Source organism: Sciurus vulgaris, assembly GCF_902686455.1.
Source record: "Sciurus vulgaris genome assembly, chromosome: 7".
Lineage (NCBI taxonomy): Eukaryota > Metazoa > Chordata > Mammalia > Rodentia > Sciuridae > Sciurus > Sciurus vulgaris.
The window spans coordinates 122,248,389-122,268,541 of record NC_136467.1 but is presented as its reverse complement, the minus strand read 5'-3'; the positions used below and the strand labels follow the sequence as shown (position 1 = coordinate 122,268,541).

The window sequence follows — 20,153 nt, the reverse complement described above, 5'->3', positions numbered from 1 at the left end:
ATAGGCCCATTTTTGATTGGCCCAGCTCTGAACTCCCAGGGCCTTCCCCTGCTGTGTTTCCACAGGAGGTTTGATTCAGATTGTTTACTTTTTGACAACAGTCTGCAGTTTGGTTGAGATACTGCATCATCTGCATTAGCTATGTTTTACTTGCTCTGAATATAGCTGCCCTGAGGAAAGGAAATAAGGTACTTCTGGCGTTCACAGACACAAAGCAGAGATTTCATGCTTTTCTTTGAGAAAGACCAATTTAGCAGCTCCCCACAGGCTGATCTGGGAGGGCCTTGGAGGAGATTCATTAGCTGTTGGGCCTTAATGGTGTTTGAAAAGCCCTTTGACTTGAGGTGGTAGAACACATCAGCTATTTTTTGGCCCATTCTTTAAATTCTTTTTTATATTTAAAAAATTGTTCTTTTTAGAAAATTCTTGTTATCAAATGATTGGAAGGTACTATATTTCAGTTGCTTTGTGGGATGGTGTAGAGCAATAAAGTGGAAAACTCACAGGTCTCAAACTTAACTTTCGAACCTGAATAGGGTCTGGGCTGCCACTTTTTGGTTTTGTTAACTTGGGCAAGTTGCTTAATTTCTTAGAACCTCGGTTTTCTCTTCTGTAAAATGGGTTATTACCGCCTTCCTTGCTGGAGTGTTTCAGAATTTTATTAAGATAAAACACATTAAAGTAAAAATATCAGCAACTAATAATATTTAAGAGCCTCATTTTTCAAAATCTCTGTGATGTAGTAGTATTTCTGAAAGGGCATTTTGGAATCTTTGTTGCTAGTAGATGATGTTTAGTGAAACTTTGCTCTATTAGGGTTTTGTTTTGTGGGGAGAGATCTTGAGGTTATTATTTTCAGTGGTTTAGTTAGCTTATGAAACTTTGATTATGGGGTATAACTTTGGTTCTCAAAGGTATATTTTTCTATCCTTTGGTTTTGCACACCTCAAATAAACATCTAAATATAATAAGAACATACTTCTTTTGGAAATCCTTCCATCTATGTGGTGCACCCGGCAATGTGGGGGATAGGTGCTTGGCTGCTCGGAGGACGCAGGCCCCATGAAACTGACACCAGTCCAGCCTCACTAGGTTTGTCCTTAGTGGGCTTTTATTGACCTGGCTTGTGTCTACAAATTGACTTGCTGAATTACATTTGAATACTAAATCCTATCAAGCACTGATAAAAAATTAGAAGTCTTAGGTGCCTTTCTGGGAACAAATGTGGTTTTCAAGAACTTTGATGTTCCTTTTTAACATTTGGGGCCTTTCCTTTTTCAACAAGTCAGTATAAACCAGTGTTCATGTAAATCATGCATAACTAAGGTGGAACTATGAAAAGTGTTAATTTCCACCGAGCACAGTGGCACTCACCTGAAATTCCAGTGACTCCCAAGGCTGGGGCAGAAAGATTGGAAATTCAGCAGCAGTCTCAGCAATTCAGCAAGACCCTGTCTCAAAATTAAGTTGCTGGTGTACCTCAATGGTATAGCACTTCTGGGTTCAGTCCCCACTACAAAAAAAAAAAAAAAAAAAAAAAACCATGTTCACTTGTTCACTTAACCCTGTTTTTGAAACAATTTTAACTCAGTCTGACTATCATAAAGTGAGCAATGATTCTGTTAGTTTCAGAGCAGACCTGTTTTTCTGTTCACTTAAAGATAATCCATAGTCTCAGAGCTGGAAGGGACTTGGAGTTTTATTCAGACTAATTATCTCCAAATGCACCTGAGCTCGTTTGAGTGCATCAGAATCACATGGAAAGCTTTAACAACAACAAAAATTAAAACAAAACAAAATAAAACTTTATGGGGCTGGGGTCATGGCTCAGTGGTAGAGTGCTTGCCTAGCCGTGAGGCACTGGGTTTGATTCTCAGCACCACATATAAATAAATGAATAAAATAAAGGTCTAACAACATCTAAATAAAAAATTTGAAAAAAAATTATATATTTTTCTACTGGCAAACTTTTTTTTTTTCTGAAAAAGATTTTCAACTTAAAAGAGGTTCTAAGAAGAATAATGCAATGAATTGCTTATATGCTTCTTGTTCAAATTGTTAACATTTTGTCCCATTTCTTTTCTCTCTCTCTCTCTCTCTCCCTCTCTCCCCTTCTCTCTCTACACACACACACACACACACACACTGTAGCTGATGATGAACTAGTTGAGATTAAGTCACGAACATCATGGCTCTTTAATCCTAAATGCTTTGATTAATTCTTCAACCTACGTCTCTAAAAAGCAAGGACATTCATTTATAAAACCATGGTATAATTATCATATTCAGAAAATTCAAAATTGAATACAGTATTATCTAGGATCCACAGTCACATTTTTTCCAATTGTCTCAGTAGTGTAATGTCCTCCAGTGGTACTAGGGATAGAACCCAGGGGTGCTTTACCATTGAGCTGCATCCCTAGTCCTTTCTACTTTTCATTTTGAAATGGAGTCTTGCTAAGTTGCTGAGTCCAGCCTTGAACTTGCAATCCTCCTGCCTCAGCCTCCTAAGTCTCTGGGAGTATAGGTGTGTGTCACCATGCCTGACAACTGATAATATGCTTTAGAAGATTTTCTTTTTCTGGTTCAGGATCCAATCCATGATCATACATAATATGGAACAGATCCTCAGCCTTTCTTTTCATTTGTGACATTGACATTTTGTAAGAACATAGGCCAGTTGTTTTGTAAACTATTCTTCAATTTAGGTTTGTCTGCTATTTCTTCATGATTACATGCCATACATTGTTGGCAGAAATGCCACAAAAGTGATATTATATCCCTGTTTCGTGCATGCTATCATAAGATACATGATCTCAGTTTCTCTCATTCTTGATGATGATGACTGACTACTCAGGCTCATGCCTGCCAGATGGAAAAGCTTTTTAATAATGGTTTCCTGGACCTTACCCTCTGGGTGCTTTCTTGGCAAATCTGGTATTGAACCAGCTATTAGTTGTTTTAAGCTTATGTGTAATCCAAAATGAAGCTGGTTTGAGATCTACTGATCTGGGCCAGCTTTCCACCCTGAGCAAGAATCATATTCCCTCTAGCACTTGAAAGGTCAGCCATCTGTCCTTTATTTTATTTACTCATGTGTTTGTTTTTCTTAGTAGTAAACAGAAGTCATTACTGCTTGACAGCCTCTTTTTGGATTCCACTGATTTTTAGTTTTTTATATTTGGCATCCGTTTTCCTGAACCTTCTGTCTTTTGGTCAGAGTTCTGCTTTCTAGAGTTTACAGAGTGAAAAGAGGATTAAGTTTGAAGAGCATGTCTAACTTTTCTTTTTCTTTGAATGATACACTCAGTTCTTCTCTTTTCTCTATGTCTTCACAATCTCAGTAGATCCAGTTTTTCCTTCCTTTCTAATTACAATATATGTAGAGCCTGTACTGTCATTGCCACAGAGAGCAATAGCCCAGGTGTCCCTAACTTAGGTTTCTGTAAACAGTGGACAAGTGAGTCCTTAGGCTATAACAGAAGCACTATAAGCACTGGGAGGTGATGGTCCTCGTAGTTCCAAGAGGAGAAAGGGTATAGGAGCTCTTCCTTATGACTTTGTGCTGCTTGTTGTTTCTGAATAAATATAATAGATTTGAAAGTGAATGGTGTCTGAAGATGTTGGAGTATGCACAGAGACCTGTTTTCTTAGGGTTACTGACCTTTGCAAGATAAAATGGAAAGCGATTCTCAAAGTGGGAAGGAATGGAGAGTTTGTGCAAGCGACCTCAGGGAACGTTGGCGTATTTCACCCCACTCCCCTCCCCTAGTCCAGATTCATAGTAGAATGATTCTGGGAACTCTCAGGTGTTGTGAGAACCCAGAGTGTTATTTGGAAGGTGTGAAAGGGAAGGAGTCCAGATGATTGATAGCAGTCTGTGCCTCTCCTTAGAATCCCTCCCTTTGTGGGTCCATGAGTCAACAATTACTGACTTCTTAACTAGTAGTGGTTAGGCTCAAAGTGGAAACTGAAGTAAGGGCCTGCTGTGATGGCGTATGTTCCGTGGTAGAGAGATGTGGTCACGCAGACATAAACCCAAGAGAATTATTACCAGACCAGGTCTGGCAAGGCTAACACATACTGAGGTGCTTTCTGCACTGTGAATGGGAGTATGCCTTTCTGCAGAGATGTGGTTTGAACTTTTAACCATGAGGCAGGAAATTTGCCAGTAGTAATTGAAATTTTTTTAAAGACTTTTTTTTTTTCTGGTTTTCTCCCCCTTTTTAATATTTTGAGACAGGGTCTCCCTAAATTGCCCAGGCTGGCCTCAAACTCATGATCCTCCTGCCTCAAGCCTCCCTAGTAGCTGGGATTATAGGTGTGCACCACCACACCAGGCATTGATTAAGATTTTGGTTTAGCTTTGGGCAGCTTTGGGCTAGCTGCCATCATTCTGGCAAAAAAAGAAAAAGAAGAAAAAAGAAAGAAATACAGTAGATTTTTCATATTTTTTTTCTTTTTTTTTTAGGGAGAGGCAGTGGTGGGGATGAACCCAAGCCCTCGTGCATGCTAAGCATGAACTCTGCTGAGCTATGCTTCCAGCCCTCCTGGGTTTTTTTGTTTGTTTGTTTTTTATTGTTGTATAGTCTAGATTTTATATTTCTTCAGACCCTAATGCCATCCATTTTATAAAATCAAGGACAAATGATTCTAGATGTTGGGAGATAACTTGGATATAAAAGAGACAATACCATTTGCTTTGGAGTAAACAGAAGTTTTTCTAAATTGGAGTTTTAATAAGAGTAAGCTAACTTCTTGGCCCTTGCTGTCATGCTAATCTTGAGATTTAAACCCAGAGAATCCTCTTGAACTTCTTTGGGTTGCCAGCTGTGTCCCAGAAACACTTGACAGAAAGCTCCTGTGAGTTTGATGAAGTGGCTGTATTTGTATCTGGAAAAAGTGAAGCAGCATTCCTGAGCCTGCTCAGGGACCTCATGCTGCAGCCTAGTAGGACATGGGCGTTCCAGACAGGTGTTCCCGTTGATTTGTTTGGCCCAAGGAGCCCAAAGCATTTGCTTTCTGCCCACTGTTTCCCTTCCTTTGGACACCTAGGTTGGTGTGGGACTTGCTTGTGGGGCCTATTGTGTCATAGGAGCCATTGCTGATGGGCTGTTTGTGCTCTGTCGCCAGGGAAGCTCTACTTTCTCATCTGCTCTCCTTGAAGTGCATTTGAGCTCAGTGCTGCTCCCTCTGCATCCTCTGTTTATTTGTGTGCATTTATCTTTGCATGTGCCCCTGCTACCACCCTTTCTGTCCTTATTTCATTTTTAAAAAATTTTCTTTGCTGCCATTCTGGCCTTCTGGGACCTTGCTCCCAGCAGCTCTGGATCTTTCTGGTTTACTTCGTGTAGATGTGAAAAATGATGCAGTTAAATGCCAGATCAAAAGCAGATGGAATTGCATGCATGTTTGGGTAACTCCTAATCTGTCACTTTTAATTTCATTAGTAGAATTAAAGCAATTGTAGATATATTTAATTGTTACCATTTGAACCTCTGAAAGGTGCACAATATTGACTTGATGGCCAAGCCCCCTCTTAAGATTCGTTTTCCAAAAGTGGCCTCCTGGATAAATTTGGGAATCTTAAAGTACTGTGGGAGAATAATTTTCATTAATGCCTTTCAAAAAACAGAAATCATGGAAAGTATTTCCACTGTAGTTGCACAGTATTAATATTGATAAAAGAAAGAACACGGTTGGTGGGCTGGGGGATGCAGCTCAGTGGTAAAGTGTTTTCCTGGCTTGCACAAGACCCTGGGTTCATCTCCAACATTGCAAACAAACAAACAAACAAAAACCCTTCCAAACCGTATAATTGGAAGGACTAACATATTGCTTCTTATGGTTGATAAAGCACAAACTTCTCCCATTTATAATCCCAGCCTCTATGTTTAGTTTGAAACAAAATCAGTATTAGAGGACCATGGGCTGTGAATTTGAATTGACAGCACCATTGCATTTGAATATTTTGCACCTCTCACGCCAAACATTCCAGCATCTGATTGTGTCTTTCTTACATAAGAAATCCTTCCCTGTGCTGGCTGCTGTTTTAATGAAGTAGATACTGCATGCATCGATGGGTGCAGGCTCCTGGAATAGAAGCGGTACAGTGTCAGGGTCCCGTGTTCCTCTGCAACCAAGCTGCGGCGTCCCTCTCCTGGAAATGGCTGTTGGCTGATAACCTTGAGAATGATGTTTGGTGCTCTGCGCTGTTATTTTCATTTTTCGCTGATTGATTTGCATGCAAGAAGCTACACAGATGACAAACTCTTTTTGTAAAGCTTGCGTGAAAAAATGTGGATGGTTGACAAATACAGAATCAGAACCACAGGGTTGAAAAAGTATGAATTCTTGTAAAACCAGTTGAAGTTTAAAATGAAACAATGGCAGTGATATGATTAGCATCCATCCATGCCAGGACTTCTACCAAATGCCTGCCATGTTCCCTCGTTCACCTGTCTGGAGACATGCCCTTCAAGGTACACAAGAACCTGCAATATTTTGGGGATGTGTGCTCTCCTTTTGCAGGAACGGGGGGAGGATGTGACTGATGGGAGCAACCAGTCTTGTTTATGGTGGAGAATGCCTGAATCCTGACTATCAGTCCCCAAATATTGCTGCTATTTTTCTCATTTAAATTTCAGTGGTTTTATGTGGGATTCCCCCAGTCAGATGCCAGCTGCTACCTTTCTGATGTGATGTGCTTATTAACCCTCAGAACAATGACAACGAGACAGCCCTGCATTGTGCAGCACAGTATGGCCACACAGAGGTGGTGAAGGTGCTCTTGGAGGAGCTCACAGACCCAACCATGCGAAACAACAAATTCGAGACCCCTCTGGACCTGGCAGCACTGTATGGGCGGCTGGAGGTGGTGAAGATGCTCCTGAATGCACACCCCAACCTTCTGAGCTGCAACACTAAGAAGCACACCCCTCTGCACCTTGCAGCAAGGAACGGCCACAAGGCTGTGGTCCAGGTCCTCCTTGATGCTGGCATGGATAGCAACTACCAGGTAGTAGGGCAATGCTCCCCCCAGGCAAGAAGGACTTAGACATTTTGGAAAAGGCCCAAGTGCCATGCTGCTGGGCTGGGTTCTTACTTAGCACGTTTGTTGTCATGTTTTCAGATGCTTCATTTGTTGACTTGTTTCAGTGTGAAACTTTAGAGACAAATGTGCTCTTGGAGTAAGACTGTGACTTTTTGTTTCTTTTCGGGGGTGACGTATTTAACCCTGAAAAGACATGCTAATGAGTGCCCTCAAAATCAGAAAAGTTTCATTATCTTCCTGCACGTGTTCCCACTGCTGCCTTTTGTACCTTCAAAGTCCCATCAGAGGAGTACTGCCAGCCAGACAGCATCTCCCTTCATTGTCAACCTTCCCCATTCGGATGAATGGTCCCTTAAGCTTGGCATTGAAGTGAAAGCTTTTTACTCCCCTTGTTCTTTTCTTCTCATTACTCCTTCCATCTGAGAAAGTAGAGTTTTGTGTTGTCCTGTGGTGGCTCTTGGAGCAATGATTACCCACACATGGCCTCTGGTGGGCACACATGGCCTCTGGTGGGCACAAATGGCCTTGATGTATGGACTGAGCTTGTAGCTTTGGAATCTATACCAAAAATGTTGGAAAGATAATGACAGAGGGCTGTGTGTAGTTTACTTTGTTTTTCCTGTGCCTTCTTATCCATGTCCCATTTGTCATATAAAGCCACGCCAAACTGTTCTGATGACATCCTGCTCTGCGCTCTTGTTTGCTTTCCAGACGGAGATGGGCAGTGCTTTGCATGAGGCTGCTTTGTTTGGCAAGACCGATGTGGTGCAAATCCTGCTGGCTGCAGGTGAGAGGTCGGCAGCGCTCTTATCTACACAGCATGCCAGGGATGGAATTGTTTGCCCCTAGCCTCCTCAGAGAGGGGTTTTTGCTGGCTGCATTTGAATCCAGTGTATGTGTGTCTCTGTTGATTGGTTAGAAGTGCGTGGACTATTCCTTAATTATTAAATAGCTTTGGATGAAAAAATATTGGTTATGCTGCTTGGGAGCTGTAGGTGTCCTGGAATTTAACCTTCTTTGAGGCTGGCTTAAAATAAATGCTCACTTGCCTGATCCACCTGCTCTGTCTTTCCAGGAATTGATGTCAACATAAAAGATAATCATGGACTGACTGCCCTAGACACTGTCCGGGAACTGCCTTCTCAGAAGAGCCAGCAGATAGCAGCACTTATTGAAGGTATCGTCCATCTCACTGTTGGGGTGACTGGGGAAATACTAACCCCACTGTGGCATTTGTATTTGGTGCAGCTTCTTCTTCTTCCTTTTTAAATATCTTTCCATATAGATCACATGACTGGAAAAAGAAGTACTAAAGATGTAGATAAAATCTCCATACCCCAGCCAGCTCTCCTCTCCACCATGGACTCCGTAGCACCAAAGTCTCAGGGTGAGGAGCTCTTCTCTGCCAGGAAAGGGGCACTCAGCTTGAAAACAGTTGAACATTCTTGGGCAGAATGGAAAATCTCAATTCAAAAAATAATTTCAGGGGGTTGTGAGTACTTAATAAGTTTATGTTCAGTTCATTTTTCCCGACTACTGTGTGAAGTTTTATTGGACTTTAGTATAACCCTTTGGTTATGGTCTTCTTCTTTCCTACTGTATTTTTTTCTCTGCTTTTTCAGTCAGCTCTGGGATGTGTGGTTGTCAGGATCATCCCAAGATGAATGTAGATCTCAGTGAAACTTTTTCTAACACATACTTTGGTGTCTGTGCATAGTTGACCCACAGTATAAGTTTAATAAGTAAGTGTATACTGATTGGTAGATGTGTACATGGCAGATTTTGGTAATATGCCATTTGGTCATTAGATGTGGTCTGTAGTTCAGCCTATTCTTCATTAGCCAGGATTCCTTTTCAGATTTACTGTGATAAATGACAAAGACAAAATAAAGACCCGCTTGGGGATGGGGTTGTGGCTCGGTGCTTACCTAGCATGTGTGAGGCACTGGGTTTGATCCTCAGCACCACATAAGAATAAATTAAAAAAAGGTATTATGTCCATCTACAACTAAGAAAAAATATTAAAAAAAAAAAAAAACTGATTGGCATCTTTTCCCCAATACAAATGGTAATAAAGAAGACTAGAGAAACAGAACAAAACCCAAAATGAAAAAGGGAAAGGATCCTTCCAGAGGAGAGCAGAGGGGATCATTTCCTGCTCTGGGCTATAGGGTTAGTAGCATCCAGCCCATCTCCGCTGTGGATTCCTTGTATCCTTGTACTTTTTTCCCTTGACCTCCTAATCTCCTAGTTATGAGATGAATTACTTGCTAAGCTCTTAGTTCCCAAGGATTTACATTTATAGTTTTGACTATTTACAAGCTACCCAGAGACAGTCTCCAATAGTTGACAGTTTTGCAGTCACAAGTTTTGCCAGTGTTGTGAGGTTGGTAGTTGGTGTTCATCTAGCCAGTGGGTCTCCCAGCTGCACGGCACCTCCCTTTCAGAAAGTCTTTGCTGGCCTCTGGTTTGCTTGAGCATGTGAAGATTTCTTAAAGAATTTAAAGGATTAGCTTAAGTTTTTCAGTTATACTTTGCTATGTTTTGGGGGTTAAGTTTATGCCCTTGTGGTATTGAGATATTTGGGGATTTCATAAAGGGACTTTTTTTTTTTTTTTTTTTTTTTGGTGCTCTGGAAATGGAATCCAGGGCTGAGTGTACACACTGGATAGGCACTTGCTACCACTGGGCTGCACCTCCAGCCCTTCCATATTGAATTAGAAGAAAGTTTGTTCAGATCTCAGGGTATAAAGAGCAGCTGAAATTCTATATTTATTCCTGTCCCTGGTGCAAAGTGATCATTTTCCTTCTCTGGGTTACTGTTTGTCAAGTTCAAGCTAAAGAGGCTTTGGGTGGCTGCAATTGTTGGAACCCTTAATTGTGTCCCCTCTTACTGACTCTCTTGTCCTCAACCTCCTCCCCAGGTGATGTGGAGAAAGCAGTAACTGAACTGATCATCGATTTTGACACAAATGTTGAAGAGGAGGGTCCCTACGAGGCACTGTACAATGCTGTTTCCTGCCATTCATTAGACAGCATGGCCAGCGGGCGATCATCTGACCGGGACTCTGTGAACAAGGAGACTGAGGCAGCAGGAGCAAGAACCGCTGGAGTGAGGCCTGTACGTGGCCCCAGACTTGAGTCTCTTGAGGGTTGTGCATGCTGACGTGGGAACCGAGGAAGAGGAAGTGTGAGGCCTTATGCCTGCTTGCAGTTCAGAGGCCTGGATCCCACTTGTCCTGCTCCTCTTCTCAGGCTCTGCCATGTCTCTTGCTCAGTGTGATGAAGCTGTACAGATCACAGTGAGGTTGAATTTGGGTTTTCAATTTCAGTATAACCAGTTTGAATTTTCCCATTATTTCACTGACCTAGAGCAAATTAAAGCCTCTTATTTCTATTTAGCCTGGGATGCTTGCTAAATATTGTTTGTTCTCTGGAGAGCAGAATTATACAGTGAAATGAGTTTCGGTCTGCTTGGAGTACATGCTCACCTTCCATTTGCCTTCAAGGAATTATTCGTTTGAATTCGAACAGATTCTGTATTCAGCAGGGTTATAGCAAGGTTTGATTAGGCATAGTGTTTACTAGTTTGTGACATTTCTATTTTATCCAACTGTAACATCTTTAGCCACTGAAGTACTAGGATGAGAACAACTCTGCATTTTTCTTTCTCAAGGTCTACCTTCCAGTCTCAGTGCTTCTTTCTCTAGTACTTGCTTTTACTTCTAGTCTTAAACGTGGTTCTCAAGACTCCGGACTCCCTCTCCAGGGTTATGCTGTGAGCCTGACCTGAGTCACTGTCCCACTGACTCTCCTTTTTGCATTGCCAGGCATAATAATTGAGGTTTTGAGCACTGCCCATTGGCTAGCTGGCCATTGCGTTAAAAGGACACCATTGCTAACCCCACCTTCAGAAGTATTTTCAGAATATGTTATTTCTTCTTTTGTAGAGGCTGGCCTTTCCCTTTTTGTCTGACTCTGGCATATAACCATTTTGATTCTCTTTTGGCTGCTCGGTATCCCTTGGGTTCTCCAGGTATGTTCTGGAAATGACCTGATGTTTCTTAGAGTGCTCTTTTTCGTTGGATTTCTCACTCTGTGCTCTTCCCTGTAACAATTCCAGCATTTCAATGTGGATCTTAGAGAACCGGCTAGACTGTGGTAGCCCACCTGAGTGGGTGTTATCAAGGACTGTGATTGTGAGTGGTGAAAGCAAATGCATCCTCTGAGCACCACTGCTTAGTGCTTTTTGGACAGCTAGTTTTTGTTTGTTTTTTGTTTTTTCACACTTTCACTGTTAGGCACAAATAAATGAATTTAGCAAATCCAACTGTGGAGGATGACCTTGCTTTAAATGGTGCTTACAGGTGATGCCCATTAGGGGGAGCTGGAGCCTTTGCAAGAAGCAGCCAGGGTTAGAGCCAGTCCTGTGATTGATTTACTCCAGCCTCTTTGTTCCATCCTGCTGTAGGAACCCAGCCTCCTCTGGGCTTGCTAAGTAGAAAATGTTGTTTCTTGGGGTGTCTGCTTTGCCATTTTTGCTTGTGCATGAAGGGTATTGCTGTTCTGTCTTCCTGGCCCTTGCTAATTAACTGTGGCCAACAGTTGCACATCTCGGTAAACACAATGGATGATATATATATAAATCAGCTCTGTACTTTCACGCTTCTGGTCCAAAGTTTTCACCTTAGAAAAACGTAAAAAGGCTCATGGGCACTTCCATTTCCTTTTAGTGTCCCTGATAATCACATCTTCCTCAGAGGGCTTTTGTATTACCCTTTTCAGGCTCTTTTAGGCTTGGGTGCTTTAGGATGGATCCTTCCTGCTGATGTGTTTCCTTTGGTTTTTCTTCACTGTTTGTGTCCCAAGTTCAGTTTACTGGCAGGGGGTGGGAGGTAGGGGGATGTGGGCCTGCACCCTTCTGCTCGTCCCTTTCTTAACATGCTGGCTCTGGGACCAGGCCTGTTCCTGCACTTTCAGAGCAAAGAAGGGTGGAGAAAGTGGAACTTAATGGGAAATTTGATCTGAATAGCTTTGTTGGACTTGAAAACACAAACCTGTTCTGAAGTTGTTGCCATTGGGGATCATCTGCATCTGGTTACAGGGACTGTGGGGCTATCTAATTCATTGAGGTATAATACTGACCAGAGAAGCATGTGTTAACAGAGGGATTGTGGATGGCAAAGTGGTAATGCTGGTAGCTCCTGAAATGTGAGAATGACTTTCTTTGCATTTTCTCTGGGGATCTCATGTCATTCATCATTCACCTCTGCTCTAGCTTTCTTGAAATACTGTTTTAGTAGCATGGCCAACTAATCTGCAAGCCAGGGAATGAGCCTACAAGGCCGACTACTGTTTCAGACTCAAGAGGAACACTGATCATCAAGCATGGCTATGGCTTTTGAATATAAACAATGCTAAAGGTACTAGGAGCACAGTCACAGATCTTTTTTCAGCTTTTAACTTTTAGATTTCCTTCACCGGGATCATCCTATGTAGTCTTAAAATTGTTACCCCATGATCTGTCTGACTGAGCCAGTGTCCTCTCTTCAGTGAGTTTCTTGCTGCTTGCTCTAGGGTAGGTAGGGGTCAGCAAACTGCAGCCCACCAGCTGCCTATTTTTGTAAACACAGTTTTATTGGAACACAGCCATACTCTTTCATTTACATATTGTCATTCCTTATGTGCTACAGAGGCAGAGTTGACTGCAAAGCCTGAAATATCTATTATATGACCCTATGAGAAAAAGCTTGCCACTGGGCAAGCTTTCTTGCTTTTTTTTCTTTCCTTCTTTATCTTATTTATTTATATTTGTAGTTGCAAATGGACAGAACACTTATTTTATTTTTATGTGGGGCTAAGGATTGAAACCAGTGCCGCACACCATGCCAGACAAGTACTCTGCCACTGAATTACAGCCCCAGCCCGTAGTTTTATATTTTCAAAATGGAAAAAATACTCACTGGTCACCTTTGGAGGTTGCTAGAGCATCAGTTCATTTCTCTAAAAATTGATAAAGACTGGCTGGGCTTGGTGGCTCACGCCTGTAGTCACAGCAGCTCAGGAGGCTGACAAAGGAGGATTGCAAGTTCAAAGCCAGCCTCAGCAACTTAGTGAGGCCCTAAGCAACTCACCAAGACCCTGTCTCAAAATAAAATATAAAAAAGAGCTGGGGATGTGGCTCAGTGGTTAAGTGTTCCTGGGTTCAATCCCTTGTACCAAAAGAAAAAACTTACCAATCCTTGCTGTAGGACTGATAACTGACAAATAGTCCTTTTTTGTTACATTGTCTTTATGCACTAATGATATTAACTATTCATTAATGAAGGAGGTGACTAAAGATAAGAGATTTTGTTTGTTTTGTTTTGAAATGGGATCTCACTCTGTTGCCCAGGCTGGTATCAAACTCCTGGGCCTCAAGTGATCCTCTGTGTCAGCCCATAGGAAGTTGATGCTACAGGCATGTGTCACTGTGCCCTGCTAAAAGATTGGTTTAGAACTTTTTAAAATAAGTGGTGATATACTAATATCATCACATTAAAGTTTGAACCAGACTTAATGTTTTGTCCTTGGTTACTTTTCTCACTACTTCATGACCTTGGTTTTAGAACCATTTCACAAGTTGATTCTTTTGATCTAGAGTTTCCTCTTTTTAGAGTAGACTGAAAACTGAGCCAGATTTCCCTTTACTGAAGTTTTATTTATCAGAACTATGAAGGGCATTTCCCATCAAGCCAGTTATCAGTTTCCAGGGCTGGTACTTGTCTCTGTGGTCTAGAGTACCAAAGAGGTTTTTAGGATCTTTGCTACAATAATTTCAAGTACTGAAATAGAAGAAGTCATCAAAAGGATCTTTGCTACAAACATGAAAAACCACAGAGCATACTAGCTGAATTGTATATGTGTGCACGGGGTTCTCCATCTGTTCAGAAACCAGATAGGGTTTGGGGGAGTTCTTGACATTGTTCTTTTTCAGTTCCAAGAACTAAAATATGGGTAAATCAGAAAGTTGGATACTTGAGAAAAGAAATAGAAGAATTGGTTTTTTTTTTTTTTTCTCTTCTGTAGAGAGAGCGTCCACCGCCTCCAGCAAAGCCACCACCTGACGAAGAGGAGGAAGACCGCATAGATAAGAAGTATTTTCCCTTGACAGCTTCTGAGGTAGAGGGTTGAGGGTTTATTCCCATCACTGAAATATGAGTTTGTGGCAAAGTGTGCTTAAAGAAGGCTGTACTCTCTCGTTTTCTACCCCCACACCCTTTGTGGTTCTGGGGATTAACCCAGGCCTCATGCATGCTAGGCAAGGGCTCTAACACTGAGCTACCATGCCCCCCAGCCCACTTTCTTATTTTCTTATTACCTCTTTGGTTGGTGAGTTTGTATTACGTGTATCATTAATCTAGAACACGACCTTTCAAACTCACCTAAAATACTAAAAGAATTTTAATGTACCTCTCTAGCAGACAGGCCAAGTATGACTGCACCACATTGAAAGTAAAACATGCACATTTTTTTCATGACTCCCATAAGCTGGACAGTTCCATTCTATTTTTATTTTATTTTTTTAACACAATACCTTTATTTTTATTTATTTATTTTTATGTGGTGCTGAGGATCGAACCCACTGCCTCATATGTGGGAGGCAAGCATGCTACCACTAAGCTACGACCCCAGCCCTCCATTCTATTTTTATACTTAAGTTCTCTCTTTTCTTTCTTTCTTTTTTTTTTATTTTTTTATTTATTTATTTATTTATTTTTTTAGGACCGAACCTAGGAGTGTTCTACTTCTGAGCTGCATCCTCAGACCTTTTTTTGGAGGGGAAGACATAGTACCGGTGATTGAACCGAGGGATGACTGACCACTGAGCCACATCCCCAGGCATCCCCAGACACACACCTTTTTTATTTTATTTTAGTTTTTTTAAACAGAGCCTTGCTAAGTTGCTTAGCGCCATGCTAAGTCGCTGAGGCTGGTCTCAGAACTTGTGATCCTCTAACCTCAGCCTCCCAAGTCTCCGAAATTATAGGCATATGCCACCACACCCAGCATCCCTGGCCCTTTTTGCAATTTTATTTTGAGAAGGGTCTTGCTAAGTTGCCCAGGCTGGCCTCTAACTTGTGACCTCCTGCCTCAGTGTCCCTAAGATCTGGGGTTAAAGGCATGCACCACTATGGCCAGCTCCCATGTTGTCTTTTGATACAAAATGTTGAGTGTCCCCTAATCACTGCTGTCTAGACTGTGCTGTATTAGCAGACTTTGGTGGTTCTGCCTCACTTTATTTTCTATTTTTGCTTTTTCCTTGTTCACATCACACAAAGAATCTACATAGTACAAGTATGAATTGAGTCTTGAACACTTGATTAGGAAAAAAGTTTTGTGGAAAGGGCAGACAGTAAAATCAAAGGAGGGGTTAGTTGAAAAGAAGTCTACCTTTTTATAAAGGAAATGTTACTGTGTGGCAAATAAGTCAGTTTTCTCACTTGTGTGTGAGAAGAAAATTGTGTTTTCTTTACTCTTTCTTCTTTACCATGCTCCTTTAACACTTCCTGTCATTCAGAGATATACCTATATGGAGTATTCAAAATTTTATATAATTTTAATAATTATTTTGTAGCTTGTTCAGTACTCTATTATTCTTTTTAAAAATCAACTAATGTAAACCAGTTGAGTCTCATCATTTTATCCCTAGAAGTTGGAATTATCACAGTATTACCAGGTACCATCAGTAAGACAGGTTTTTTTATTCAATATAAACACAAGGAACCCAAAGGATGACTTTAGTTTCATAAAATGTATAAATTTGCTGAGTGTGGGGATGCACATCTGTAATCTCAGTGATTTGGTAAGTTGATGAAGGAAGGTCACAAGTTTAAGGCCAGCTTGGGCAACTTAGACCCTCTTTCAAAAATAAATAGGCTGGCCAGATGTGGTGATGCACACCTGTAATCCCAGCAGCTTGGGAGGCTGAGACAGGAGGATTTTGGGTTCAAAATAAGCCTCAGCAATGTCGAGGTGCTAAGCAACTCAGTGAGACCCTATCTCTAAATAAAATACAAAATATGGCTGGGGTTGCAGCTCAGTGGTTGAGTGCCCCTGAGTTCAATCCCAGGTACCAAAAAAAAAAAAAAAAGGCTGGGGATGTAGCTCAGTGGCAGGGTGCCCCTCAGTTCCGTAAAACATACACATGCATACACTATAAATTCAAGAAAGCCCTTTTAAAAATGTAAAAATCTGTGTTGGAGGATTTCTATACCAGGTACAAATTTTCTCATTTCTTTCTTTAACTTTAATTTTTTTAGTTATAGATGGGTATAGTACCTTTATTTATTTATTTTTAGGTGGTGCTGAGGGTCAAACCCAATGCCTCATACATGCTAGGCAGGTGCTCTACCACTGAGCCACAGACCCAGCCCCTCCTTATTTCTTTTTTCCCCTTATTTATAAAATGCTTATTATCATCATGTCTCAACCAGGGGTCCCTAGAATTGCACCCTCTTATTTCCTCTGGGCAGTAATACATTGCTAGTTGGTACAAGTACATACAGTAAATTCCTGCATATTTTTCTGCACATAGAGGCTTGCTTCGTTGCTCCCTTTTTTTACAGGGAGAAACCTAGTAGAGTCGAGTCTATTCATTTAGGATTGGGTCTCTATAAATGCCTTATGCCATCTTTTTAACCAGGGATCTGATTAGCAATTCCTATTGCCTGAGGACAGGGACAAGACTCTTAAAGAAATACTAGGTAAGCAGGACTTCTGTTTTCCAAAGACTCTAGAAAGCACACAGTTTGGTAGTCACATGTATCAAGAGGTGGCAGGGTATGGGGGAGAAATCTCCATATTATTTTCCTGGATAGGAGCGTCTGTGTGAGATTCATCTTCTAGAATGCACTTTTGAATAGCCTAGAATTCAGTCATTATTTGGAAGACCATGAGAACTCTGAATTTGCTTATTTACTGGTAATTACAGGTGCACAAATATATAAGTGATGCAGCCTGACTTTGTCCTTTTAATGATCTGGGCAGATTTTATACACAGGCCATGGTCCAAATGAATAGGTCTTCTCCAAAAGTGAACTAATTTTTCTTTTTCTTTTTTTTTTTTTTTTTTAACTGTGATCTTTTTCACAGAGTATGTCTTTATATCTTATACTCTCAAAGCTTTGAAGCCATAAACTCATATCTCAAGATTGACACTGTCTTCACCCAACTTTCGGGTTTTGTCTTTGGCAAGCAATCTGCCCCAACATTTGTGTCCTTATCCTTGAGGCTCGTCAGCATGAGATGACCCACAGAAGCCTGTAAGGGAAGCTGGAGAACGCCTGGCTCTAGGAGAGCTTAGCACAGCCATGCCTGATCGCAAAACCAGCTTCGAAAAATTTAGAGCACATGCACATGCACGTGCACACCCTGATAGGATGCTTTTGCCCCACAGAAGGGGCTGCCAGCTGTTCAGGACTGACTGTGGCCTCCTGTGTGCTCAGATGCGTTTAGCTTTCTTAGGGGCTGCAGCTGCCATGGTATCTTTTCCCAGAAAGCCACCCACACCCCAAATGGACATTCCACTGGTCACAGTTAGGTAGTAGCTGCTTGTAACTTCTCTCTGCAGCAGCACTTTTGCTTTCCACATAGAAGAAAATATATTTTTTCAACTTTGATTTATTGCCAACCCTGGAGGAAAAGGGGAAAAAAGATTAAGAAGTAATTTAGTAAAGAGCAGAATCCTTTCTGTTGAAAATCAGTTATTGCCATATTCACTATGACACTGGGCTTTTTGAGTGGGAACTAGGATGGCTTGAAGAAAGCAATTTATTGCATTACTGTGAGGTTTTAATCCCCTAGCTGGTAGGAGCCAGTACCAAGAGGGGAAGAACACCCGCCTTTATTATCTGGGTATGAGCAGGGGACTCTCATTAGACAGCTAAAGGAAGGAAAGCATTCCAAATTGGATGGAGAAAAAATGAAAGCCAGAGAAAATGAGGCCAGTCTGATCCAGAATTAGGGGAACTGAATTTTGTGGCCGTGGCTCTTGCTTTGAGCTCTCTGTGTAACCTTGGGCAAGACCTGGCACCTGTCTGGGACCAGATTTGTCATCTACCAGTAAAAGGGCTGGACAGGTGCTCTGGTTTTGTGACAGTTAGGTCCCTTCCAGCTCTGATGTTTGGTGGTCTTTGCTTTCAATTGTCCTGCATAAGAGCCAGGCACAGAATGAAAGCAAGTCCAGTGAACTTCATTTTCTGGGAGACATTGGTCTTGTCCTGTTTGAGAGGAAAAGATGGTATGGGCCAGGCATCCCGGTTCTGGGAAGCCCACCGGGGGCTATATGAGACTCCTGAGACTCCTGTGTGTGGAACACTCGGGGAATCGGGTTTCCAGGGCTCTTCTATGGGTGTGTGAATCTGCAGAACACACATTCCTGCCTGTAAAGCCTGAGGTATTAAGTTGACACAGTGTGAACGGCTTAATGGTCCCTCTTTGTTCCCTTAATTGTGTTCCTATGAGGAAGCAAGGAATAAGTAATACAGGCAAATGGCTCATTGTAATGAAATAGCTTTTAGCTTCCAGGTGGTTTGTGGAGGTTCCTGCTGTGCTTAGCAGAATCTTGGAGAGAGACTATCATTCTGCCTTTAGAGTGGCAGCCTTGTTAACCAACAGGAGCTGCAGCTTTTCATTTAGTCCGAAGGTACTAGTCATCTTGTTAGGCCTTAACATGGTAGGAAGTTTACCTCGAAGAAGCAAAACTCTGATGAATCCCAAACCTGGTACACTTCCATGATGTTGGGATGCATCGAGGTTGGAGGTTTCTGAGTGCTGAGGAATCACACTTTAGGGTATCATTAATTTAGGTTTAATTGGAAATCCCCCCATCTCTACCTTGTTCATAATACATTATTTACCCTAGTGGTGCTCAGGAAGAGATTTTCTGCTTTGTTTGCTATTCTAATAGCTAGTGTGTGATTATCTTAATTTGCCTAGTCTTAGGACAGATGAGTAGAATTTTCCTCCAGAGCAAGGATCTCCATTCCTTCTCCCAGTGCCACTCTATGACAAATCATGATTTTCCTGGCTTCATACAAGGGACGCTTTGCTACTCTGGTATCATGACTAACTGTGGCCACCAGGCCTGCAGCTGACTGAATCCTCATGCTGGCAGGTGTAGAAGAAGAAACCATCTCTGCTCCAGTTATTTCATCAGGGACACTGTGCTGCCCGAATCAGGGACTTCTCATTGAACAGAGTGATTTTACCTCATGGAAATTCATACTTCCTAGCCACTTAATTCTTCAGAGTAGGGATTGGTGGGAGTTATCTAGAAGAGTTTTATCACAAATGTCGACGGCTCTAGGAAAATCTTTTCCTGCATCCCCCAGAACCTGTGAAGAAAGACTCCCTAAAACAGACTTACCGACCACTTTGTTTCTAGTAATGTCAGGGACTAGGGATTCAGGGGAGGTCACTTGAGTTTCCTCTTGAGAAAGGAAGACTTCAGCCTTTGGTTAGTATGGTACATGTTAGAAACATGGACAGAGGTGGTCTTCATGAAGCAGCACAGTTAAAAGCTACTTGGGAAATATTATCCACAGTAAAGAGATTATGCAGAACACTGTGGAGATTAGAGAGGCAAGGGAAGGAAAGGTGTTGACTTTTGTCCTTTTTTTGAAGGATAAAATGAGATTAAGAAAGGGAAGTGTTCCAATCAAAGACCACTGAGATTTGAGGTAAGGTGTTGACCTAGTCTCTCTTGTAGTGCTGTAACAAAACACATAAGACTGGGTACTTTATAAAGAAAAGAGGTTTATTTAGCTCATGGTTTTGGAGGCAGAAAGTCCAAGATCAGGCAGCCCCATCTGTTCAGTTCTGATGAGGGCCTTCTGGCTGTATCACAACATGGCAGATGCATCACATATTGAGAACACCTGCAAGAGTAGAGAGCGGTGCCTTCAGAAGCAAAAGCTTAGGGAGGTGCCAGGCTCACTTTGTCACAACCCACTCTTGCACTACTGATTTAGACCTACAAGAGCTAGAACCCTCCAGAGACAGCATTAATTCACTCACGCTTCATGAATGGTACCCACAGGCCTGATTACCTCCCATT

The 20,153-nt window shown here is 41.8% G+C and overlaps 1 protein-coding gene across 8 annotated transcripts in view; it reads left to right on the top strand.

The window, feature by feature from the left end:
• Positions 1 to 20,153, top strand: part of ANKS1A (ankyrin repeat and sterile alpha motif domain containing 1A) — a 184,938-nt gene that overhangs the window by 78,372 nt on the left and 86,413 nt on the right. For 7 of the 8 annotated variants that reach the window (XR_013765076.1, XM_079147206.1, XM_079147210.1 and 4 more), the window contains 6 exons: positions 6,722 to 7,018; positions 7,766 to 7,841; positions 8,130 to 8,231; positions 8,340 to 8,441; positions 9,979 to 10,175; positions 14,123 to 14,215. Coding sequence is in view for 7 of the 8 variants with exons in the window: in XM_079147206.1 (XP_079003332.1) it covers positions 6,722 to 7,018; positions 7,766 to 7,841; positions 8,130 to 8,231; positions 8,340 to 8,441; positions 9,979 to 10,175; positions 14,123 to 14,215 (867 nt within the window). In the remaining variant the exon portion in view is untranslated. The remainder of the gene's footprint in view (positions 1 to 6,721; positions 7,019 to 7,765; positions 7,842 to 8,129; positions 8,232 to 8,339; positions 8,442 to 9,978; positions 10,176 to 14,122; positions 14,216 to 20,153) is intronic. The other variant, XM_079147209.1, reaches the window with a different exon arrangement.